The 27,027-nt window shown below is 31.6% G+C and overlaps 2 protein-coding genes across 5 annotated transcripts; one reads left to right on the top strand and one right to left on the bottom strand.

Annotated features, from left to right (window-relative positions):
- Positions 1–520: 520 nt before the first annotated feature.
- Positions 521–21,362, bottom strand: LOC115883910 (beta-1,4-glucuronyltransferase 1-like). 4 transcript variants are annotated; one of them, XM_030902334.1, is made up of 7 exons: positions 21,116–21,362; positions 8,003–8,151; positions 6,762–6,961; positions 5,205–5,665; positions 3,214–3,565; positions 2,915–3,138; positions 521–2,257 (listed from the first exon to the last, which is right to left on the bottom strand). In XM_030902334.1, exons 3-7 carry the CDS (start codon positions 6,931–6,933, stop codon positions 2,060–2,062), a joined length of 1,407 nt encoding a protein of 468 aa, XP_030758194.1. In that variant the 5' UTR covers positions 6,934–6,961; positions 8,003–8,151; positions 21,116–21,362; the 3' UTR covers positions 521–2,059. The 4 variants fall into 4 exon arrangements, with proteins under 4 accessions (XP_030758194.1, XP_030758196.1, XP_030758197.1 ...); XM_030902336.1 differs by lacking the exon at positions 21,116–21,362 and adding an exon at positions 16,770–17,120; XM_030902337.1 differs by lacking the exon at positions 21,116–21,362 and adding an exon at positions 16,774–17,120.
- Positions 21,363–23,451: 2,089 nt separating this feature from the next.
- Positions 23,452–26,072, top strand: LOC115883945 (carbohydrate sulfotransferase 4-like). The gene is made up of 5 exons (XM_030902371.1): positions 23,452–24,036; positions 24,095–24,245; positions 24,298–24,492; positions 24,557–24,736; positions 25,742–26,072. Exons 1-5 carry the CDS (start codon positions 23,712–23,714, stop codon positions 26,055–26,057), a joined length of 1,167 nt encoding a protein of 388 aa, XP_030758231.1. The 5' UTR covers positions 23,452–23,711; the 3' UTR covers positions 26,058–26,072.
- The last annotated feature ends 955 nt before the right edge of the window (positions 26,073–27,027 follow it).

Genomic DNA, 27,027 nt, shown 5'->3' with positions numbered 1-27,027 from the left:
GAAACTCAATCATATTCAAATCTAGAATGCCACTTTATCTAAAGAAGAAATCATTCGACTAATGTGTACTACTGTACTACCAGTCATGACCTATGCATGCGAAACTTGCGACATTATAAGGAAACTTCAGATCGCACAACGCTCAATGGAACGAAATATGCTGGGAATAACCAAGAAAGACCGTAAAAGAATAGATAGGATACGACAAAAGGACACAGGTAATAGATGTCATCCACAGAATCAAATCCTTCAACTGGCAGTGGGCAAAAAGGACGGACAACAGACGGACTACAAAAATTACAGCATGGAATTAAGAGACCTAGAAGACCAAACTTGTGATGGGACCATATTAGGAAATTAGCAGGGATAACTTGGGCTCGCATAGCTAATAATAAACAAAAATGGACCCAACTACAAAGAGAGTACCTGAATATGTGAGGGAGGCTTCACCATAACTGGAAATGGTTGAATAATCTGAGAATGATGATGATGATGAATGAATAAAACAAAAAAACACACCCTGATGCAATTTCGTATATTAAAAAAGATACTGTAGATATACTATGTTAAGGCACATAACCACTAATATTGAAAAGTTCACAACTTAGAGAAAAATAACATCTTTCCAAAAAGACGATTCTACCCTACAAAATATTTTTCTCCTCTACGATCACTAATGAAATTTATACCCCCAATGTATACCAGTTGTCTAGAAACATTTTGGGAGTTTCTGGACAGCTCGTACAAACTTTTTTCATAGAAGAGAAAAATATTAGTGGCAATTGTAAGCAGAGCTCATGTTTTTTTTTCTTTTCTATATGGCAAATTGTTTTTTCGTTTCATTATAGAGAGCCCTGCTTGCATATTGCCTGTCTTTTCTTTATATACATACAACTTAACACAAGAATAAATAGATCATCGATTTTGTTTGCATTTTGTATCCCTAAGATTCGAGTATAGTAATAATAATAGTTGGTATAAGTTTAAATAAATATTAAGTACTTAAAACTGCAAAAATGAGCATTATTTTGCTTAAATTACTAAAAAACGATATTTGTAGATAAATATATAATATATATGTACAGGGCGATTAAACGGAGTTTGGCATCTATTCTTCCCCACTTGAAGGCAAATATAATATAGCCACCACATAAAGAAAAATTTAAATATGTGTATATTTATAAGGGATAAAAGTATTTTGATATAACCAGCGCCCTTGAAAAAAGTTGTAAATTGTAAAAATAAATTTTACCCACCTTCTGTCGAATAAAATAAAAACTATTTTTCAAGGACACAAGCCACTTCAGTATGATTCTTCTCTGTTTTTTTTGGGGGGGGGGCTAAATGACATATACATATTATCAGTCTATTCTAAATACAAAAATAGGAATATAGCCACTTCAGTATAACGACTTACGTCCAATATAAACTATATAGAGTATATACAATATTTATAGTAACAGTAATACTTAAAACAAGATCGATTAATATTATAAATACCCTGCTTTTTGATTTCCGTTCCGAGAACATCTAAAATTTGTTGTTAAAAAAAATTAGTGAGTAGAATATTTCAACTCTTATAAAATAAAAACTTTAAAATGTGTGTATCTATATAAAGAGTGAATTTGAAGAATTCTTATTTTTAAAAAATTGTTTGAAAGCAGGGAAAGAGAGTATCTTAAGTTGAATCTGCGCAAAAATACCCATAATAATATCTTATATTTAAATGATCACAATATTCGAAACTATCGAATATAAACTACATTATAGGTTTTGCTTATGGCTACACAGTAAAAACCCTGAAAAGGTTCCCTAAAAAGCACCACTCTCCCCCGTTATACAAAAGTTAATTAATAACCTAATTCGTTCATAATAAAATGACTAGTAAAGAGTAGACAACGAGATGACACCTAATAATAACTGTCAAGACGTAAAAAAATAATTGTATCTGTTAGTTTTAAGTTCAGACTTGGTCTTGGCGAGGCGCGTGACCTTTTAGGAACCTCCTCCAGCTCAAAAATAATATCTAAGAACTTCCGAGTCGAGTGAAAACGAAATCTCATACAGCACAGCCTTTCCGCGTTCCGTACAACACCTTAAGTTCGGGGAAAATGATCTTCTTGATCAGCTGATTGGTTTTTGCGGCCAACATGGCCCTCTTGGGGTCCTTTTTGTACACTTTGATGCCGGGTTTGTGCACCAGGAACGCGTTGTCCAAGATCAAGAAGTCGTAGTTCATTACGCACAAAGCGTAACCCTGAAATGCCATTAAATTGAGTTAAAACACTAATGAATTATCTATTAAAGATAACAATACAATCAACAAACATTATTATTCATGGAATAAACCTGACTACTCTCGTGACGTCAGGATTCGTTGAATTAGGCCTTTATTTTACGAAGGTTGCCATTGATCTTCTTCAATTTCAAATAACTTTCTTGAGGGTGCAGCCACACTATCATAAAAACGGCGTATCGGCGTAACGGCGTAATGACCTTGAATCGATTTCCAGTAATTCTATTGGCTGAAATTTTTGACAGATGAATTTGACAGATAAAATTTCTGACAGATGAATGTTTCAGCCAATACAATTACTGGAAATCTATTCAAGGTCATTACGCCGTTACGCCGATACGCCGTTTTTAGGATAGTGTGGCTGCACCCTGAGAATAAATTTGAAAAAATCTTGATTATAGTAAAATAATTGATTATTGCATAATGAACCTTAAATAATAGCCAATAATATACACAGGGAAAATAAGAAGTAATAAAAACGATTAAAGAAAATTATTTGTCTAAAAAAATTTTAAAAAATTTAGAAAAAAGCTTAAAAACAATATTTATTAGATTATTTTTGATGGCAAAAAAAGAATATATCTAGAAATATCACTATTAAATGTTAAAATTAAGCACCTGAGTCATTTTATCACTTTTTCCTTCCCAACTGAGCCTCTCATCGTAGAGAGGATCGCTGTGAGTCCCGATGAAGATGGGCTCCCAATGCACGAAACGTCCGTTTCTTTTTCCCACGTGAAACACGTGCAATCCCTCGCTTTCCGGAGCAGTCTGCCATTCCTTCGCCTTAGGAATATTGTGGCATCCCGAGCACAGTTTCTTGTGAAAAGGTAAAGCAGTACCTAAAAAACATCATTTTGAATAGGGACCCTAATCTCTGTTCATATTGCTTTTAAAGACAATATGACTCGACTTACGGTTATGCAGCATCTCCTTCAGCATAGTTTTGCTTTCTGGCACCGGGGAATTGGCGCTGACCTCGAATATGTGCAAGGGAAACACTTTGGGGTTCTTGCTGAGCAAGGGACCCTTGTTGGTCGCGACCAGGTCTAGGAACTTGGAGCTTATGTTCGGACTAGGATAGAGTTCGATGTCTGAGGGTAGAATGAAGTGAGTTTGGGCCGTTTCGCGGGCCACGTTTCGTCCGACGTTCACGGGGTACAAGAGCTTTTTTTGCGCCTTGTACATCTGCTCGGACGACACGTTCAAATATGGCGGAGTTAGTGAGCAATTGTAGGGCTCCTGGAAAAGGGCGTTGTGTTTGGGAACCTACAAAATAAGTTGCGAAATAAGTATATAGTGTAATGAGAGAAAAATGATATACCGGGTGGAAGAAAAATAGGATACCATGAAAATTTTGAACTGTCCAAATATTGGCTCCACTCCACCAATAGGTTTTTTAAAGGTCTGCGTTGAATACACATGCTGGTCTGTTCTTACTTTGCTATAAATATGGTAATCGTAAATCATACAGGATGTTCAAAATTCTACGCCAAACTTTCTCAAATATAAAATATTTTTTCTTTGATTTTTTTTAAATGGTTCTAAATTTTTTTTTAAATTTTTAAAACATCCTGTATATTATTTTTTTTATTAGATGGAGAGTTAAAATTTTTTTAATAGTTTTGCAGATACACGTAGTATTATTTCATATGGCGCTTTCAATGGTAAAATACGAGAGAAAAATCATTGGGTGGCTTTGATAAAAATTTACTGTGGAAAATGCCATATGAAATATAAAACCGGGAATATCTGCAAAACCGTTAAAAATTTTGAAATACTTTAAATACAAAAAATGTTCATTTTTTAATTTTCCATCTATTGAAAAAAAAGATAATATACAGGGTGTTCCATTTAAAAAAAAACGAAGAAAAATTATTTTATATTTTTGAGAAAGTTTGGCGTAGAATTTTGAACATCCTGTATGATTTACGATTTCCATATTTATAGCAAAGTAAGTACAGACCATCTAACGTAAATATGTAATATAGTTTTGATTTCAGAACAGTTCTTGTATTTATAATAATTTTTTTAAGAAAGGCTAAAAAATATATCATTTTTATTTATTTATTAATATCTCTGAAATTATCGAAATATATTTACTCATGTCTTAGGACTTGTATATGGTCATCCATCCTGGATATCATCCAAGTCATCCATATTTACTCACACTTCTTTGAGCCACCCTATAATAAATATTTTCCTGAAATACATCCTTGCACGTACTTTAGGTTTGCACAAACAAAATTCCCAAGTTTTTTATTCTAGGAGCTACGGATGCCCGACGCACTATTGCCGGACCCTGTATAGGAGTGCCGATATTTGGACAATTCAAAATTTGCATGGGATTTCCTGTTTCCAACGCTATTTATTAATAGAATTAAACTAGTCGTAGCAAAATATTAAATGTACTGATATTAATTTTTCACTTCCTTTTACTATGTTTATCGTTATTTACCATAACAATGCACGTGTGATAAAAATGTTCTATTATCAAAGCGAAACTCCAACACTAATAAAAAGACAAATCGCATAACAATATACCTTTGTATTGTACAGGTTTTATTTCTACTGTATTTTGGAAATATCGTTCAAAAATAAAAAGCAAGAAATATCGAAAAATACAGGGTAATTCTATAACTTGGAATAAGTTATTCAGTAAGTCATTTTTTTTTAATGAAGTCAGAAAAATGTTTAAAAAAATATTTTTGACATATAAAATGTGTTAACACTCATAGTAAAGACAAAAAAACAACTAAAATTATTTGAACAGTTAAACGCTTATCAAAAATATAGCTAGCTGTAAAAAGCATTTGAAATGTTTTAGTAAAGTAATAAATTATAATTTTACGCCAAACATATTTAATTTTATTTGTACGTGTTCTACAGAGTGTCAAAATTATCCTACCTCTTTCGGAACGTGCTTGGTACTAAAATAAATATGAAACGTAACCAATTCCCTGACCAACGGACTAGTACATTCTCGCAAATGAGCTATCGACTCCAGAGTATCCTCGAAATCAGTTCCCGGAGCGTGGAGAGCTATGCTAATGGGAGCCCCCCACCTCTCCAGCAATGGCACCAAGTTGTCCATGAAGGAGTAATCTGCATGGGTGGTATAAGTAACCGTTTCCTCGCATTTGAACGTTTTTTCAGCTGGGATATAGTTGTACAGCACCCAATAGTCGCCTCTTTGTTGCGTTTTGGGTACCAAAGGCCTGTCTATACATCGTGTTATTTCCTTAATTTTTTCGCTGACTGTCGGTTCTGGTTTTGCTGTCGAAGAAGTGGTGCTTGAGGATGGTTTTGAGTTTATTTCGGTTTGGACCACTTTGGTGGTGTTGACAGTCGACAGTTGTAGTGCTGAGCCTAGATTTTTAGAAAGAAAAAAACGTTAAAATAAGTCCAAAATAAATGAGTTATTTTACTTCAAAAATTTCCCAAAAACATTTTTTTTGCTTAAATTTTGAGAACATCATTTCTGGGTTTTCTTTCTTGTAAATTTCTTCATTTTTTTTTTCGCGAAATAAACCTCATAATGGTGTGTCTGGAGTCGAAATATACTACCTCTAAAAAGATTTGTACTTATTTAAGAATCGCCCTTATAAGACTCTCCCTGTATAATTTTATTTTTAAGATTTGACAATGCCATTGGCGTAGTTAACACGTTAGTCAGATAGAAAGAGTAATTAATAAATATCTAACTTAAATGTATGATATAAAATAAAATATCTACAGAACAGTATACAGGGTGAGTCTTAAATAAGTGCAAATATTTTTAGGGGTAGTATATTTTGACTCCAGAAACACGTCTATGTTTTTTTTTCGCGAAAAAAAAATTGAAAGATTTGAATTTTTTTGAAAAAATGTTTTTTTTTTAATTTTTAGTTAAAAAACATAATATCTTCATAATATGGCAACATCCAGCGGTTCTTAAAATTTAAGTAATAAATCAAACCAGCCCCGAAAATATTTGCACTTATTTAAGACACTCACCCTGTATAAATCAAATTTATCTTAGATCATGCATTATCTAAACGACCCAGACACAATAACCGCTACTTCAACTCAAATTTTCATCTATTTCTGCCATTTCAAAGGCCACCCTGACGCTGTTTTTTTTTTACCTCCATAAGATACAGTCTTAGGCAACTAAAAATACACCGAAAAAGCGTATTTTTCTCCGCGCTATATCTCGAATTAGCATCAAAACCTGACAGGATTAGATTATTCAAATGAGACCCAGGTAATTTTATTCATTACAATCCTGTTAATCGGCCATAAAAAAATAAAGTAAACGATTTGCATAGCGAGAATATTATTTGAGCCGTAAGATAAAAATTATAATTACAAATCGCGCATTTATTAGTAACAATACGGAACTTTTGAAGGTTTTTGCGTGTTCTTCTCGTAGTTTTAAGCATCTTTAAATAGAATTTACTCACGCTGGGGAATAATAACTCACCTTCTTGTACGATCGATTCGACATTTTGCGTGTCCAAAGCGGCCAAACTTCGGCCAGACTGTTGCAGCTCCCTTATGACCGGTCCGCCGTTGGTCAGCACGTGGATTCCGAAGTATAGCAGGCAAAGTATGATCAGGACTTTGATGATGCACGATTTTCGATTAGTATACATCTTTTTTTGGCTTTGGCTTTCCTCGAATCTAAAAATAACGAAAAATAAACGGTTTATCGACCTGAAAACGAATAATTAATTATCCTATCATCGCTTAAAATTAATTTATTAATGAAGATTAGACAAAATTTCATTCAATTAACTAAACTAGTTTTTACAAAAATATTAATGATAAAATAAACTCTCTAAAAATTAAAATATGGGTTTTATAGCCTTGTATATGAATTATACAGGGTGTCCCAGAAATAAGTGCAAGTATTTTAACTGGTAGTATAGTTCAACCCCAGAAACACGCCTATAAGGTTTTTTTCGCGAAAAAAAAATTTTGAAAATTCGAAATTTTTTGAAAAATTTTTTGGAATTTTTTTTAGTTTTTAGTTAAAAAACATAATTTCTTGATAATATGGCAACATAGGTAATAGATTAAATTTACAAGAAAGAAAATCCAGAAAAGATCCAGTGGTTCTCAAAATTTTAGCAGCAATTTTTTAGTTATTTTGGACTTATTTGAAAAACGATAAAGAGAAAATATGTTTCTTTTATCGAGATCTACCACCCCTTAAAATACTTGCACTTCTTTCTAGGACACTCTGTATAAACAAGGGTTTTAGCTTAGTAAATGTTTGAAGCGTTATTTTGCAAAAATAACGTGTCCATTGAGAGGAATCAATGTTTTGTATCTCGTTTTTCTAGAAATAAATAATAAATATTAAATATATAAAATAAATAATAAATATCTCGGTTATTTTGAACTTAAAAACGGTAAAGAGAAAATATGTTTCTTTTACCAACATCTACCAGCCTTGAATATATTTGCACTTATTTAAGATTCACCCTGTATAGAAAATACTTTAATCGAAATGGAAAGAAAAAAAGAGACCAAAAAAATCTCAAAAAACTTAGTTGTTTTAGTTGGGTCAGTTAATTTTTAATAAATGGGAAAAGTATTAAAAATTAATTATCATAGAAAATTATCACCCACCATGACGCCGTTTTTTTTAATCGAACTTGAAAATTATACCTGAATATGCAATTTTAGACTAAATATAACAAAAAATATTTTTCTTACCTTTTTGAGTAAATTATTGATTATAATATCAACTTTTTTCGTCCTGGATGCTTCATTCCATGGAAATACTGATCGGTCTGTGCCAAGTCCATTGATCAGCTGGAAAAATCCACCCTTTCTCTGTTCATTTCGCTTATTAGCCACCGTTCCTACAAATTGAAGCATTACACACTCACATAATTAATCAAATTAGAGAACTAGAAAAAACATACACCAATTAACGAACTTTCTCTAATTCGTACGATAAAAAATAAAAATCTAGAGATGTAGGTCTAGCTTAATCACTTACGAGAGATCTAGTTAATTATAATTAGAACAATTTTCGTAGATATTATAAAAAAACGCGTCCGCGGGCATATATTTAACGAATCACTTAACAAACTGGCGCGAGAATAAAAATAAACAAATCTATTATTATCTGGTAGTTGCGAAACGATCTGAAACCATTTTTTTTTCGGTTTTGGTCAGCTGATAGAGCGGACAGGACCGATTTTGATATTAATATTATTTGATTTCTCTTTCGGCGCGTTCGATATAGAAAGCCTCCCTCCTTGTGGAGACCAGTTACCTTGAGAGACAATACAACAACGCGAGGAAACGCAAAGCAAAGGCACGTAATATCATTGGGAATTAATATAAATAAAGCTGGACGATGATTTCATTTAATTTGCTGCGATCGCCGATTTTTTCTTTTCATAATAAACCTTAAACCCGTGTTATGAAAAGAATCCCCCCGCGTGATCCAAACAATAAATTCTGATTGCAGCGAAAAGGTATGTTGATAGGGTCGGGCAAATTACTTTTTATTTTGCTACATTTACTATATACATTTGCTACTTTATATAGACTGAGTTCGTTGTTCATGTAATAGGAGTTTATCTCTACCTCTACCAGAAACAGAAGAATTAAGTTAGCATGGAGTACATACACTCTGTAGCTACGAAACAAAGCAGAATCGGACCTATGTTGATATGAAAAATAAATCATATTTTTACGTGAAGAATCTTCCCACGAGAGATGGCACATGTTTTTTGAAACGCCCTGTATATTTGGGATTAGACCAAAATTAACTTTTAATAGTCTTCTTGGGCTCTGTTTAATTTGTAAATAATTACCACATGAAATTCAAAATTATTGCAAAAAAATAACAAAAAACATTCCCAAGTTTATAACTCCAAGCATTTACAGGGTGAACTGCAAGCGTCGCCTCTCCGACTAGACGAATCATGGACGAATCTTAACAATCCCACCCACATCCCACCTGTAAACGATGGTACCTGAGAATGCGGAATTTCGTGGTAGAATTGACCGGCGCGTCGTCATCATTAGACTACCTTGACAGAAATCGTACGACTGTAAACAATTCTCTAACAACAACTCAAGAGGGCTAAATTATAAGCTGGCCAGTTCCCATAACGTCGCATTCCTCAAGCGCCAGAAAGTTACGATTATAGTTAACACATGGTTAACACCATGTTAACACCGCAGGCCACATCTGCGAATTCCAAATGATAGTCTTTTGGTATTTATATAAATACTTATTTTATGTCGGGATTGAGCGGTGAGATATTAAGGCATTGACGTATACCAAAGGTGTATTACTGGATGCCATAAATTATTTTTTCAATTAATTTACTAAACAAAGGTGAATTATTGTCTATATACTTCAAGTAGGAGATAAATTATATAATAAGATGATTTTTATATATTTCGTAACGTATTTTATACGAAATATATTATTTTTAAGAGAAATTAATGACTGACATTTCAATTTCTTATCAGTGAAAGATGGCGGCAAGTTCGCGGGAAATCGAATATCGCCCATGGACCAGGAAGAACAATAAAAGGTATAAAACCGTTTTATCAAATAAATATACCCGTTATAATACAGTCAAATTTTAACTATGTATTTCCTTTCCAGTGTTTAGCTTCAGATAATACTAAAACAATAACCAAGTACTGCTTTCTAAGCGAAGTCCTTCAACTTCAACACAGAAGTCCTAAAAAAGACCAACTGCTTGTTCCAAGACGAACTCAGAACTATGCACTGCCAAAGTTCAAGATATATGTCGAATAATTAATAGAGAACGATACAAATATTCCTAGAAATGTGAGATATCATAAGCTTGTACGACCTGTTCAAAACAAAGGTAGGTACATTCAAACTGATTTGTAATCCAAAAGTAGTTTTACAACCAAGAAAACTGTTTAAATAATTCTCCCAGGAAACTGTATTGGAATTAATTTTAAAACTCTTTGAATATGATCAAGGTTTCTACGAAAATATTATTTGTTATTGCAGATCGGAGGAGCCTAGTCTTTGAGGAAACGGCACTGATTTCTCCAGCTGGCTTGATCCATTTGACTGTGTTGTTAGGATAAAATTGTAAGCAATCTTCACTACAGAAAATTCAAACTCTGGCTCAACCGAGGCTGAGAATCCTTGGATCTGATTTCCTCAAAATAACATTCAAGATATTCCAAAGTAATAATGTAAGGTAATGCATTTGAATAATACAGATAGTATAAACTAGTCTCTGTAGTTCTAGATACAGTTCTCCTATGTAACTTTCAAAATAAAATACCAGAAACGTGTCTGATATGAACGATTCAATACAAAGAAACTATGGAAAGTAAAGGTACTCATGCGGCAGCTACCGTGCCCACGAAGAATATTCTTAGGATAAAATTGTAAGCAGTAAATAATTTTGCTTTTATTTGAATTTAAGCTAGTTTGAAAATTTTTAATAATCCTGCGCTTTCGCCATTTTCTAGACAAGTATTGTTTAATTTCCCTTAAAATTTAGAGTCGATAATAAAATGTTTTTTACTCTTAATTGCTTCCGATTAATTTTTTTTTGCTTTTAAATATATACTTGTATTACTGAAACCTGTTGAAAAATACTTGCAATAATGATTGTCTTTAATTCTAGATTTTGTGTAACATTGGCAGAGACAGTTCCAGAAAAAAGACTTGAAAATGAAAGCCACAAGTTAGCAATAGGCCTAGTTAATTTTAACATCCATTGTGAGGGTAAATGTATCTTTGTATTTATCTCTTCTGGTGCATTTTTGTTTGGGACACCGTGTAGACGCTTTCAAATTTTATAAGAATTCCAAAAAGTGCCTTTTTAATTAACTAAAAAAAACATACATATATGTAATTGCAATTCAATCTTTAAAATAAAACGAATAAACAAGAAGAATTTTTTTTTTCCATATTAACATTAAAACTATTTAATCAAAGACTACTACAATGATACTAGCATGATACTAGGAAATTCACAGATCATCTGTTTTTTTTCCTCAAAGTCATACTTGATATGTTTTGACTGAACAGTAAACATTGACAGGTAAAATGTTAGGTGCAGACAATACTATAAAATTAATTATTATTTCGACAATACAAAATAAAATGTCAATGGATAAACTGACATTTTTGAATTGAATTGTTAAGTTGTTCAATAGTTACACAACGAAGTAAACCCAAAAGACTCCCTAGTGAATGCAAAAGCGTATTTTATTGTTTATATAAAACTGCATTGCGTGTGATTTTTTAAACAATTAAAGAAAGGAAAGCAATACATTGCCAATATTCACAGATGAATGCGCAATGCATTTAATTATAATGATTGAGTAAAGTAAAATTAATTTCATTTTGATTTTAACACTGCTTTGTCTATTATCTGTCTTGTGTTCTATAAGTGTTGGTATTTTGAACTTTAATATAAAAAGTACTTAATCCATTTATTACCTTAAAATAAATTAAGAGATACAAGTCGTAATAAACCTTCCTTATTGCCGTGGTAAACGACGTAATAAAAGGTTAATTTACTACAAGCCCAGCCCTGCTATATATATGTAAATCACCTCAACAACCTTCAGTAAAAATAAGTTTGGCTTCGACCTTCTTTACTTACACATACGAATAAAAAAATTTGTAGTACAAGGTGTCTCTGTCTCTTTTTCGCCAAAGTTCGTTTTCGTTTTCAAGCTCGTCCTTTTGTTCCTATAGACCGACCATTACGTAAGCCTATTCAAGCGAATTAGTAAAATTAATACATACAGGGAAAAGCTCCAAAGGAAAACCTTGGACATTGTTTTTTACGCCGGACAAATATCTTAAATTTTTAATGTTTGCACGCGACCTTGTCGAATAACAGAACTGGTCTCCGTACGAGAACTGGTCTCCGTCTTTGAGAGAAACTCAAATTTTCAAATTTCAATTTTTCTCAAAGAGAGAAAAAGAACTTCCTGTTTCATCTAGAGCGCCATGGTTGAAACAGCGCAAAAACACAAACTTTTAATCAAGAAGCTTTGGAAAAATAAATTTGATCGTCCAATGTTTTTCGTGTCTTGTCATGGCCGATTAAAAAATGCCCAAATCGTACTTTTAATCATTCTCAATTTTTTCAAATGGAACGAGGGTGGCTGATTAGCATATTTGGAAAAGCACTTTTTTACGAATAATTTGGTACCACACACTAGGTAGTTCGAGTCAAATTTTCGTTAGTACAGTATTATACAATTTCAAATAAACCATAATATGCAAAAATGTCAAAAGTTGACAAAAGATATGTATTCAGTGTCATTTTCTATCGAATAAAGTAAAAAAATTGGCGCCGGGAGGCACGTATAGGCGCCCACTAAAATATGTTAATAAAAAGTAGGCAGTTCTTACTACTTTCAAAGTAAAGGAATTTTTCCAATTTTTTTTATCTCAAAAACTGCGACTTTAACTGATTTTGATGTTATTACAAGTTTTGTTGCAAATATTATTCCTAAGCTTAAATTGAAAACCGCGTTTCGCTAGCTACTGTAATTTTGGAGTTACGATTTTTTTAAATTTTTAACCCCCTCCCATACAGAGGATTGGAAAAAATCATGATTTTTTAAACAAAATAAAAAATCAGATTTTCAAACATCTCAAAAATATTAACTTTTGTCATTTTAACGCCTAGGCATAAAAGTAAAGCACTTTTACGCCTAAGCACAAAAGTATAAAAATATAATATTAAACAGATATTAAGTGTCAAATTCAACAAGTATACAAATTGTTGCTCGATTACTGTTCCTATTATTTGCAATGTTTGAAATTGATTAAAAAATTATTTGTAACGTTTTAAAAGAAATAGTATGTTCTATTCGTAGTAAGAATGTACTTTTTGTGCTTCCCTGTAACGTCGGAATAGCTTCAAAATGGTCCTTCAAAGGTACAGCATCGTCAAAAAGAGTATAATTTTTACTCCTAATAAAATACACTATTGTTCGGAAATAGTCTTAAGTCGAGAATGAAATTAGTATGTATTACCTAATGTCAAAGTGTAAAGTACTTACTGCAGATCAAAATGTCGGTAGGAATTTGGAAACATACAACCGTTTCAAAAAAAATATAAATCAACACATTTTCTGACAACGATTACAGAATCTCGGGAATGAAGATATAGTCTCTATATCAGAAGAACCTAGTTCTGGCACTAGACTTTGCGAATGATATGTATTCGAACAGCGAATTTTTGTCACATATATAAATTCTAAATTAAATCCCTGCGTTTAGCGGTCTAATGGATTCACGCGAAATTACTTCAAAAATCGGTTCAACATTTAAATTTCGATGAATAGATATTTTTATATAGTTTTATAACATTTCCAATTAGTTTTCGATTTATTATCTGTTATATATTATGTTATAGAAATATCTTTTCTAGTTTTCTATGACACATTTTTATAACTTTTACAGTTATTTTTTGATTTATTATAAAGTTTCAATAAAATTATTTCTTTTTGATTTAAATCACATGATTAAAATTGAAAAAATCACTTGATTTAAATCACGATTTAAATCAAGATTTAAATCATTTGATTTAAATCATGCCAACCCTGCTCCCATACCCCCTTGCCAACACCCCACCCCCACTATGGTCGGCTAAAAATACCGAGATACAATTTTTTTCAAATTTAAGATTTGCCAACATTCATGGAATACAGGACACAAAATCCAGTGATACAATACCAAAATCATAACGAAACACCGTTAGCTAACAAAAGAAAATTGTAGATTCGTTGAAAAACTTAGTCTTACATAAACAAATTTACATAAAAGAATGAAAAACAAAAATCCATTTATTTTTAAATCTAGCGTGTAGATTGGCTTTGGAGAGTGAGATCTCTTCTCTGTTCGAATTTTATGTTGGCGCTGTACAGTTAATCAAGTATACAGGGTGATCAGAATTGTATTCGGGAAACTCTGGCAGAATACTGTGCAGATAAAAATAAGTAAAAAAAGTTCGTATAAATGTATGTTCTAAAATGCTTCGTTTCTGAGATACAGGATGTAAAAGTTTCATTTTTATTTCGTTTTTTTTTCCAATGTCGATATTTGTTATATATTTATATACTCTGCAGTTTTATACAGGTACAGACGAAATGTTATTACTCTTCAAAACAGTTAAAAAAACAGGTAGGTGGCGCCCCCACAAGTAAGAGTCATATTGGCATCGAAATCAAATTTCCCATGTCAAAAAACTCCCATACACCAATTTTCATTGAAATATCAACCTTATTTCAAAAATTATTTGAAAAAAAAACGAAATAAAAATGAAATTTGTACGCCCTGTACCTCCGAAACGGAGAATTTTAGGACACAAATTTATACGAACTTTTTAACTTATTTTCATCTACAAAAAAATCCCGAATACAATTCGACCCACCCTGTACATTGAACGTGGCAACAACGGTCAACGTTCTCGAGAATATTTCTCCAGAGTTTTCTCAAGAATTAGCATTAATAAGGCGAGTAATAACATCTGGGCTTCGGTTTTCCGCTTCGACGGACGACTCTGCCTCGCTACCCGAAAAAAGATTAATTACGTATGCCAGTGGCTGGAGGAACGAAGAAAGAGAAAAAACGGCGGTCCTTCGAGCCATCAAATTAAAATGTAACAGTGTAATAATAATAGAACAAAAACCAGTTCGTTCTTCTGAGAATACTGCGCCATTAAAATACAAAAGATTAAAAGTCAAACTGTATGTTCTAGTTTATGAAATGGTCCCCAGTAGGAAACACAATCTTGGTGACTCAAACGCGAATTTGGACAACCAATAAAGAACAACTTTTTCTAGAAAACAGCAGAAACCATACCAAAAAATTTTCCAGAGGCGAGATTTCCAAAATATGTTTTATCATTCATCATCAAAAAGAAATAACGATAAAATCCAGAAATTATAGGTTTGTATTTTACGTTATTACTAAGAAAATAAAATCCAATTTGGTTGTGGTTAAATATAACTTCGTTGTAAGAATAAAATAGTTTAAATATAAAATTATTAAAACAAATATTTAAAGTTCCTAAAATATAATATCCTGTTCTGCAGTTTTCTGGGGTTTAACCAAAGTAATATTTTAGATTTTTGATAAAACCTTGTTCCTATTATCTTATTAATGACATTAAAATAATACGACTCAAATAAAAATAGATATTATAAGAAGTTTCATAGAAAAATTTAAATTACATATTAATATACAAATTTATAAATAAGAATGATTTGAAAATGATATAGAACCTTGAAATAGCATCACTGTTAATTAGATAACTTCTGACAAATACTAGTTAGTTATGTTTTATAAGTATTAAAAAATGTAGATTTTTTATTATGAAATTAACAGCCAGAAGGATATTCTTTGCGTATATATTTCAGATTGTGTAAAGATTCCTGAATAATATGTGTAGAAATGAGTAATCAGATTTAAGATTTTTTTATGTTCAGATACCAAGTGGAATCTCTCAAAGATTTTCTACTTAAACACTAATAAAAACAACTTTACGATTCAAGGAATATTTTATATACAAACGAACAAACCGTTTGATAGTCATATCGCAGGAAGCTATAAAGAGGTCGGAAGCAATAAAAAAGCTAAGAAAGAGAAATTAAAATATCAAAATTAACTATTTAAAATTATATTTAGGAAATAACAGTTGTTGAGAAGCTGAACAATTAGGCAAAAATAAAAAAGTTCTCGCCAGAGCTGCAACAAATCAGTTTTAAAAAGACTTAAGTCATTTTTAGCCGACCATACCAACAGGTATGGTAGGCTATTAAGATCGGCAAATTTTTTTTTTAATTTGACTCAAAATGAGTTATTTGGGTCATAAATACCAAAAACCAAACCGACCGAAATACAAAATATTTTCATGGGGTCTGTCCGATTTTGTCTGGCCGCTAAACCGATTTTAACCAAATTTGGCACAAAAATACTGTGGCACCCTAGAATCTAGCCATTAGTCTTTGGTGGGGGTGGGGGGTTGGTAAGGGGGTATGGGAGGGGGTTAAAAATTTAAGAAAATCGTAACTCCAAAATTACAGTAGCTAGCGAAACGCGATTTTCAATTTAAAATTAGGAATAATATTTGCAACAAAATTTGTAATAACATCAAAATCAGTCGAAGTCGCAGTTTTTTAGATAATTGAAACTAAAAGAACTGCCTACCAACTGTATATTAACATATTTTAGTATGGGCGGCTAGACGTGCCATTCTGTTTTTTTTTTTAATTTTACAACCTTCTGTCTATTCTGTCTAAATTCTGTCTATCAAATAATACAGCCCACTGCCACAAATCTGTACCAAAAACGAAAATTCTTGCGTAAAATACTGTCCCCCCTCCTCTCCCCCCAACTAACGGTCAACCGGTCTCGGTCACACGCGACTCCTAAAAATCGAGAGGTTTCGAAAAAAAATTCGTCGCTATTATACAAGTCCATACATACCTACATGGGCACATCGCACAGCCGAGAATGCGGTAAGCGGGTCAAGTTTACTCTGACTATAATACAGTTCCAAGAGAGTCAGATTTAGTCGATCTTTTACCGTACAGTACCCAGCGAAAGAACAACCTTGTGTGTGGGTTACAATTTCGTAGTAGGCGATAAAAAATACGATACACTCACTAAAAACACTTCGAAGAAGGGTTGAAAGAACGTTTTGGAAGAAAATGAGACACAAAAGAAATCCGGAACGAGGAAGGTATAAACGCGCTCGGCGAAAAGGCAAGAGAGGTACTGATCTGTTGGGTAGGTACCTTGGTACCAGCGAAAGATTGACCGCGGCAGTACAGTAGATGGGAACGACACGCCAAGGAAACAAACTGCTTCGTCGGCTACAGCGATGGTCACTGACTCCTTCGCTGTCCGTCGTCATTCCGACAGTAATTGCTATTTAATTGACTGGATTTTCGACCATCATCAGTAGAAGAACGAAGAATAAGTCACGGCAAATGGGGTTAGATAAAACACCATCAAATATATATATATACTGGGTGGAAACATAGAAAATCCCATGCAAATTTTGAGCTGTCTAAATATTTAAAAAAAAATAATAATAGTAAAAAATCTATAGTAATATATAAAATCCTTAAATGACTGACTCACTGATTAATCACGATCCTGCTCAAACCACTCAACGTAAGAAGCTCAATTTTGGCATACAGGTTGATTCTAGGGTGTAGAGGTTCGATAAGAAGGGATTTTTCGAAATTCCAGTTCCAAGGGGGTGAAACCGCCCCTCAAATATTACAATATTTTTTATTTAAAAAACGGTCAAGTTTCCGAAAAAACGCTTTAATACGTAGGTATATTCTATTTTGTTGTTTTACATATTTTAAGATTTTTTAAAAATTGATACAGGGTGTTTCATAAAATATGTCCATTGAGTAATCACTATTCTGCTTAAACTGCTTGACGTTTAAAGCTGATTTTTCGCAAACTGATTGACTGTGGGGTGTAGAGGTTCGATAAGGAGGGGTTTCTCCAATCTCAAATTCCAAGACGGTGAAGTTATATAATATAATATCGCTATATTGTTTTTTTCTCATGCTGACATAAATGGGAGAAAATTTTATCCAGTTTGTATGTTAATGGAAATTCTTGCTTTGCTTTATCATCACCATTATAAATGATTAATTCGACGCGAACGAAGTCGCGGGTACACGCTAGTAAATATAATATTTTTTGTTTGCTTTTTAGCATCTGATTTTTACAATACCACCCCCGTGACGATTTTTTTTTGAAAATTTGGAATCTTTTTAAAAAAAATTGAATTTTTTTTAAATAATTATTTAAAAAACATAATTTCTTGATAATATGGCAACCTAGGTAGTCGATTAAATTTACAAGAAATAAACTCCAGAAAAGATCCAGTGGTTCTAAAAATTTAAGCCAATTTTTTTTTTTTTTTAATTAAAGGAAAGTAACTCGGATATTTGAGACTTATTTGAAAAACCGTATATATACTATATCAGATCCCATCTGTGATCCCCATTTAGTGCATCTTAAGCACCCCCACTATTAGCAAATGTATACCTATCAATTTTGCAATCATTTAAATTGCCAAGCATACAATAAGAAGATTAAATATTTATTTTAATACCCACAGAGGAATTATAAATACCCTTATTTAAATTAATCAAATATATCAACAAAATCTGAATGTTAGCAATGTACGCCTATCGTTCCTTTTATTATATGTACAAAATGTCAAACATGCAACTGAAGATTAAATATTGTTTATTGAAAGACACAAATAAAAACCCTTGTTTAACTTGATCAAATGTCAATAAATTTTCAAACATCTGTATATGTTATCAAAGTGTAGCTGTAGCGTTTCTTTTCAATAATTATGTAAAAACACGCAACATGCATCTACAAGACTTAAAACACGGAATATGCATATTATTCACTTCGAAGTCTTTCATTTTTACCTCATTAATAACAAATTAAATGTTATTGACAGTCGACAATAAAATAAAGTAGTTCAACTATTTAAAAATATTATTTCTATTGCCACTAAAAAATATAGACACAAAGATATTTTTTTTTCAAACGTCACAAAAGTATTAATTTTTGCGACGTGATTGACAATATACAAAAGTCATTTTAACGCCTAGGCATAAAAGTACGAAAATATATTATTAAATTGACGGAAAGTGTCAAATTCAACGAGCGTAATCATAGTTTCTCGATATACAGGGTGTCTCAGATTTTAATCGGGAAAATTTAATAGACGATAGAACTTGCAAAAATAAAACAAAAAGTTCATATCAACTTGTAAGATTTAAAGCTTCCTTTTCGAGGTTCAGGGTACCATTAGAATACCAATTATAATATTAATTACCAATTAGAATTTAATTTTTTTGGCAAGAAGTAAGCAAGATTGACAAAAAAGTCAGGAGACAAAAAAATTATATTTTTAATTACTAAATCCAAAAATAATATTAAGCTTCTAAAAAGCAGTAGCGTGCCTATTTTTTCCTTTAAAATAATTTAACAGTGATGCCCCACCGCCGCCCCTAGCCATTAAACTTAAATGTAATTACATCAAATTAAGTCCCATAATAAGTATTATAAACGGGTCAAGTTATATCAAAATCGATTAAATAGTTTTTCAAATATCTTTTTTTTTCTTTTTTATGTAATTGTAACACCCTGTATCTCGAAAAGGAAGCTTTAAATCTTACAAGTTGATATGAACTTTTTGTTTTATTTTTTCAAGTTCTATCGTCTATTAAATTTTCAAGGTATAACTTTTAAATATTTTTATATTATTTGGAATGTTTGAAATTGTTTAAAAATTATTTGGTGGGTTTGAAAAAAAGCATGTTCTATTCGGACTAAAAATGACTTTCTGTGCCTCGGCTGTATGTTAAACGTACAGCCTCGCCACAGAAAGTGTCATTTTTACTCATAATAAAACATTATACTATTTTTTTCAAACGTCACAAAAATATTAATTTTTGCAACGTGATTGACAATATAAAAAAGTAATTTTAACGCCTAAGCACAAAAGTACGAAAATATATTATTAAACTGACATAAAGTGTTAAACTCAACGAGTGTAACCATAGTTTCTCGATATACAGGGTGTCCCAGATTTAAGTGCAAGTATTTTAGTAATAGTGGTAGATCTCGATAAAAGAAACATATTTTCTATCTATCGTTTTTCAAATAAGTCCAAAATAACGGAGTTATTTTACTTTAAAAATTTCCAAAAAAAAATGATTTTGTTGCTAAAATTTTGAGAACCACTGGTTCTTCTCTGGATTTTCTTTCTTGTAAATTTAATCTAATACTTATGTTGCCATATTATCAAGCAATTATGTTTTTTGAAAAAAATATCCAAAAATCTTTTCAAAAAATTTCGAATTTTAAAAAAAAAAAAATTTCGCGAAAAAATACTCATAGGCGTGTTTCTGAGGTTGAACTATACATACTACCAGTTAAAATACTTGCACTTATTTCTGGGACACCCTGTATAATTACTTACAAAGTATTACTTTTAAATCTTTTTATATTATTTGCAACGTCCGAAAAACGTCTTTGTGTACCTCGCCACATAAAGAATCATTTCTACTCCTAATAAAACAATATACTATTTTTTATAATAAACTGTGCCAATATTGATACGAAAATATGTTTGTAAAGAGCTACCTTGACAGCTATTTACAATCACAACAACAAACACAAATCAATTTTATATCCAAAACAAAATTGCAAGGAACTTGATCTCCGTTGGTGACCAAAACCAATATTTACCCCAAAAAAAGAAAAATTACTTTAGGTAACACAAAAACTACTAATAATATAGAAGCTTCATACTAAGACAAAAAAAATTATTTAATTACCCTGTAGTATAAATAAAGGATTATTATTAGAACACATTGCATTATAAAATAAATAGCGCTGTTTTTATAATACGTTAAGCGTTCTTTCCAGTCGAATTGGCATATAAAAGCATTAACAATTCTTAATTGCTGTCGTTTAATAAAGCATACTGTTTTTCCATGCACAACTTAATTCGTCATATCATAATCATTATGAAACCCCGCTACATAACATTTACATTTCATGACTAATACACTCTGCCTTAATCGTTTCGTGTTGCTTTGATTTGAGCCCGCCGAATTATAAAACGATTAAAAGGAAATAATGTGCGACGTTGCAGTTCCTTCTTAAGGTAAAACCCTTGAACTAAAAGAAAAAGGTGTGCTTGTATGCCGCGAGTCGCAATAATAATCGATTAAACTACATTAATTAAAAAATAACAAATCTCTTTCTCTCACCTCGATACACAGCGGGGAAAACGCTTTTCTACTGAAGAACGATGAACGAAACGAACGAAACAACGTACTGGTTGAGGAGGGGCGTCACATTTTGGACCGTTTTCCTTCTGACGACGACGCGTTCGAAGAAATTAAATGAAAAGTGTGGTTTTTCTTGGGAAAACGACGAGAAGAACTGGCGACGATGCGAAGGCGAAGCTCTATCGACGGACAAACCCACCAAAACTGAAACAGGATACGCGGATAAACCGGTCGGCAGTCGCCACAGTCGATTTCAATAGAACTCCCGTGCAGGACCGTAACGCTTTTAACTTCCAGATGTTCAACAGGCCTAAACCATACACTGGTCTTTGTTAAAAAAATACAACAGAACTCACAAAATTTTTCACTATATTATGTAGATACCCCATAAAATTCTTTTTATGTAAAGGGTACAGTACGTCCCCAGACTGTATTTACCAGAGAAAAACCTTTTTTACTAATGTAGAGAAAAATGCATCCTTCATAAAAAAATTTGCTTGTTTTAAAAATGGTTAATCCCGTTTATACTTTTCCAAATATACTATATACTATCATACTATACAGTTTTAGAGAAAATATAGTTGAATTTTTCCTAAAAATTAAAAGGCATTTCTATCGATCATTTTAGATTTCATTCTTCTAAATTCAGATATATTTTCAGTTTTTTTTTATTGACTCTAAATTTGGAAAAGTATGAATGGGATTAACCATTTTAAAACAAACAAAATTTTTTACGAAGAATGCATTTTTCTCAAAATGTCTATAATAAAAAAGTTTTTCCTCTTGTACAGACAATCCGGGGACATACTGAATCCTCTTTTCATAAAAATACAGACTCTATACAGGGTGAGTCTTAAATAACTGCATATATTTTCAGTGTTGTTAGATCTCGATAAAAGAAACAATTTTCTCTTCAAATTTCAAATAAGTCCAAATAAACCGAGTTATTTTACATTAAAAATTAAAACAAAATTAATTTTTGATTAAATTTGGAGAACCACTGATTTTTTATTCCTCAAAATTTAATCTACTACCTACTATACAAAATAATCAAAATTTTCAATTTTTTTTCGCGAAAAAAACTCATAGACGTGACGCTGGGATCGAAATATGCCACTCACCCTGTATAATAGAAAAATACTGTATATATATACATATATATATATATATATATATATATATATATATATATATATATATATATATATATATATATATATATATATATATATATATATATATATATATATATATATATATAAATTGAGAAAATCGTTGCTCAATAAACAGAAGAAAAAATAATTAAATATTCACATTTAAACTGAGTTGCATTATTTCAGCTACAGTATTTTTGAAAATATCATAGATCGTGAAAATAATAAATTGTACTAAATACACCCCGTGAAACGTTAAAATTTTATAGTTAAGTAAATTTTTCTTTAAGTATCAATAAAAGGCAAATTTTTAAGTGTCGATAAAATACAGTAGGTAATCGTCCGATTTTTACATTAATGTAAAAAATTAATTACTTTTTTTTTGATGGTACTTTTATAGTTATACAAAAATTAGCATAACTAAGAAAAAGAATGCATGAAATGTTAACATAAAATTTTCACAATTTTTTTGTAAAGTCACGTGTGCTAATGGTGGTCTTAATTATACAGGTAAATTTTTAGTAAATTGTATTTTAAAAAAGATTATTTAAAACCCCCTTTTCGATTTATATTTTATTTAACTAAATGTTAAAAGTAAGTTTTTTAGGGATAACTCTTAGTTTAACCATATTTTCCGAATAACTCTAATTTAACCATATTATTACTGAATAATTATAAAATAATAAAAAATACACCCAGAAAATTCTTCCAATGTATTAAAAAAATACACGATAAACTACAAGAAATACGCTATTAATAAATGAAATTTTTGCGCACTAATAAATTTTTAAAGAACTTATTAATATTTTAAAGAAAAATATTGAGAGAGAGAGAGAGAGAGAGATTTCCTATACCTACTTCACCTTATAATTATCCTATTATAACTTTATTTAGAATAATTTTCATTGTATTATATTTTTTTAACAAAATAATATATTTATTCCTTATTTTACCCTTTGATATTAATGAGTTATCATTTAAATTATTTTTATTATCCCCAAAATTATTTTAAATCGACCCTCAAGATTATGCAACCCAAAAATTATGAAAGAAAATTGTACGTATATTGGCAACCAAACATACTCAAAACCTTCCTGAATTTTCATTGGTCAACGTCAAACCTGTCAGGAAAAAAGAAAAAAAAACAACAATCAGCTGACTGTCAAAGTAGAAAAACTTGTTTTACGTTTGTAAAATGAATAGATGTTTAATTCGGAGGTCATTTGCTGCGAAAAACTAATTAATAAATATGTAGTTAATCGTAGACATTGAAGAAGATCCGCGTAACAACGTCCCGTGGCTATTTGTATGTATTTTTAGTCTAGAATTACTCAATCCCCTAGAACCATGAAGATAACTGTCTGTTAAAAATTAATCATCGGATCCAAATCGCGTATTATTTTTAATTCAGTATTAACACGATGATTCGCAGGAAGGAATTCTTCGGTATCGTAATTCTCGCTTTGATATGTTTCCTTTTTATCACGTTCTGCGAGAAAAGCCCCACGCCGATTCACAGCAGATCCGTAGCCTTTCAAGCGATAGAAATAGAACAGCCCCGGGTCCTAAACAACCACATATCAATCGAGGAACTCGTCAATATACAAAGAACCAAGCTCCAACGCGAATTACAGGATTACAAGTTGCCTGACAGGGAGTCCCTAGCGAATTTAACTATTGAAGATGGAGGGCAACCCATCAGGACTGTGATTATTACGACCTGGCGATCAGGATCCACATTTTTGGGTATTTATACACATAAATTTCTGTAATAATTTTGAAATAAACTTGGTTTTTCATGTAGGTGATATCTTAAATGCCCTTCCTGGCAACTATTACCACTACGAACCCTTATTGGACTACGGAATTATCCAAATAAGGGGTCCTCCCTACTCAGAGTCAGCTCTTAACGTGATGAAAAGTTTGCTCAACTGTGATTATACAAATTTACAAAGGTAATTAACCTAACAACTCTTTAACATGTTACCTCATTTAATATTCTTCAAGGTATTTGGAATTCGGCATGTCTCACATATACCTTTTCACGCACAACAAAAGGTTATGGAGCCAGTGTGAAGCCTACCCAGACTATTGCTGGGACCCCGACTTTTTGAACGATTTTTGTAGAGTGTTTCCCTTTCAATCCATGAAAACGGTTAGGTTAAGGTTAAAACTCGCCGAAGAATTGTTAGAAGACGACACGTAAGTGCATTATTAATCATATAATGATTAATTTCTATATATTAGCGTTTCTTTGACCTTCTAGATTGAAAGTGAAGGTCGTGTTGCTAGTGAGAGACCCTAGGGGCACGCTGCAATCACGAAAGCACCGAGACTGGTGTCCTGGTGAACCTGACTGTGATCAACCTAGTTATTTGTGTTCGGACATGGTGTCTGACTATAGTGCAGCTATTAGACTATCTAAGCTCTACCCTACACGTTTCAAGTATGTCCATATTTTCCTTTAACCAATGATAATAATATAACCTGTTGCATCGCCTACCTGAACATAAAAAATCCCGTGTAAATTTAAAAATGATGAATTTTGCTTTATTTTAAGGAGTTCGTTAAAAGTTTCAAATAATTTTTTCTCTAAAATAAAAAGGGGAAAACTTATTCACCATTTTTAAAATTTCCATGGGATTTTCTATGCTCAGGTCAACAATGCAACACACGGTATACAGGGTGGTTCGAACTGTATTCCGAAAACATCAGCAGCATATTCTACAGATAAAAATAAGTAAAAAAGTTCATATAAATGTATGTCCTAAAATGCTTAATTTCGGAGATACAGGGTGTAGAAGTTTCATTTTTATTTCGATTTTTTTCATATAATCTCTGAAGTAAGGTCAATATTTGGATGAAAATTGATGGCTGGGAGTTTTTTGACATGAGAAGGCGCCACCTACATGTGTTTTAACTGTTTTGAAAAGTAATAACTTTTTGTCTGTACCTGTCTAAAACTACTGAGTGAAAAAATATACATTTCCGTGATTTTCTACGTAAAAACTTTTTATTTTTTTAAACTAATCATAAATTTTTCTTCGAAAAAATGATGATAAAACAGTTTCTGTTGAACTTTTAGCTCAAAAACATTTCAAACTTATGATTTTAGTCTAATAACTATTTAGTCAACATGCTTAATTTATGTCAATGATGACAGGTATTGGTAATTTCGATTCCAAACATCTTGAGAACCATTACTCGTAGCGATTTTTACCAAGATACCAAGAGACCTTTTTTACGTAAAAAATGTCATAAATGTATATTTTTTACAAACTAGTTAGTAGGAAAAAATCGAAATAAAAATGAAACTTCTACACCCTGTATCTCCGAAACTAAGCATTTTAGGACATACATTTAGAAGAACTTTTTTACTTATTTTTATCTGCAGAATACGTTTCCGGAATACATTTCGAACCACCCTGTATAATATCCGATATTTTTGTAGAGCTCTGCGCTACGAAGATCTCTCGCTAAACCCCTACGAAAACGTCGAATCTTTATTCGATTTTATGGGGCTCAAAGTTCACCCGGCTGTCAAGGATTTCCTGGACTCTCACACAACTGTCAACGTGGGGGGCGTGTCCAGCACTTACAGGGACTCGAAAAACGCCCCTTTTCACTGGAGAGCCGATCTGAGTGTTGGGGAGATCCAGGCTATCGAAGGCAACTGTAGCGAGGCGATGAAATTGTGGGGTTATATCCGCTCAAACGGGTCGAATGTTAAAGATTTTTATCCTCTTAGCGCGTACGATATTAAATGATCCTTCAGAAGCGTTTTTAATAGTTTTTTTTTATTATTTTTTTGATGCTCTCAAGAAACTTTGATCAGTGTCTTTTATGGACCAGGATATTTTTAATTAGGTATATACTTAGGTATATTAATGATGTTGGTACAACCATAGAAAAGCCTGCTTGGGATTCAAATATGCTTAACACTCGCTAGACACTCACTAATTTAAAGTGTTAGTATTTTATTTTGTCCTCCATTTTAACTTCTTTAATTTTTTTTAGCTTGAACATTCATTAAAAAGCAAATTTTTAATTGAATAAAAAATGTTTTTTTTTCAAACGTCAATTTTTGGGACGTGATTGACAATATAAAATAGTAATTTTAACGCCTAGGCATAAAAGTAAAACACTTTTACGCCTAAGCAGAAAAATACGAAAATATATTATTAAACTGAAATAAAGTGTCAAATTCAACGAGTGTAACCATAGTTTCTCGATATATAATTACTAATTATTACTTTTAAATCTTTTTATATTTGCAACCTTTGAAATTGTTTAAGAAATTATTTGTGACGTTTGAAAAAAAAATGTTCTATTCGGAGTAAAAATGACTTTTTTGTATACTATATTTTAACGAAAGTTCAAAAAATTAAGCATGTGAAAAGTGAGATAAAATAAAATGTAAACACTGTATATTCTTTTAAACAGAAATGAAACCACATTTCATTTTTTGTGCCTTACAAAGGAATTTCACACTTTTTTATGATATAAGCACTGATCAAAAGAACACCAATAAAAAAGGCCTTCAACATATCTTAAACGCTGATTTTCGATAATTTTTAATAATATTGTATAGGGCGAGATATGGTTTGATTTTCTAACTAATTTTCACAGACACACAAACACGTTATACCTTTACGTGCCTTTAGCCGAATATTTTAAGTTATATTTATAAGGAGAAACGCAATACAATAAGAAAAAAATCGTTTTTTAAAAAACAAT

Source organism: Sitophilus oryzae, unplaced genomic scaffold (genome assembly GCF_002938485.1).
Source record: "Sitophilus oryzae breed Bouriz unplaced genomic scaffold, Soryzae_2.0 scaffold_2006_pilon_pilon, whole genome shotgun sequence".
Taxonomy (NCBI): domain Eukaryota; kingdom Metazoa; phylum Arthropoda; class Insecta; order Coleoptera; family Curculionidae; genus Sitophilus; species Sitophilus oryzae.
The sequence above is the reverse complement of the archived record's forward strand: the minus strand, read 5'-3'. Positions and strand labels throughout refer to the sequence as shown.

Coding starts and splice junctions, on each gene's coding strand:
- LOC115883910 (XM_030902334.1), bottom strand. CDS start 6,933: ATGTATACTAATCGAAAATCGTGCATCATCAAAGTCCTGATCATACTT. Junction 3,566..5,204: donor CCAAGCACGTTCCGAAAGAG/GTAGGATAATTT, acceptor CTTATTTTGTAG/GTTCCCAAACACAACGCCCT. Junction 2,258..2,914: donor AAAGTGATAAAATGACTCAG/GTGCTTAATTTT, acceptor ATGGCATTTCAG/GGTTACGCTTTGTGCGTAAT.
- LOC115883945 (XM_030902371.1), top strand. CDS start 23,712: ATGATTCGCAGGAAGGAATTCTTCGGTATCGTAATTCTCGCTTTGATA. Junction 24,037..24,094: donor ATCAGGATCCACATTTTTGG/GTATTTATACAC, acceptor TTTTTCATGTAG/GTGATATCTTAAATGCCCTT. Junction 24,493..24,556: donor GAATTGTTAGAAGACGACAC/GTAAGTGCATTA, acceptor TTGACCTTCTAG/ATTGAAAGTGAAGGTCGTGT.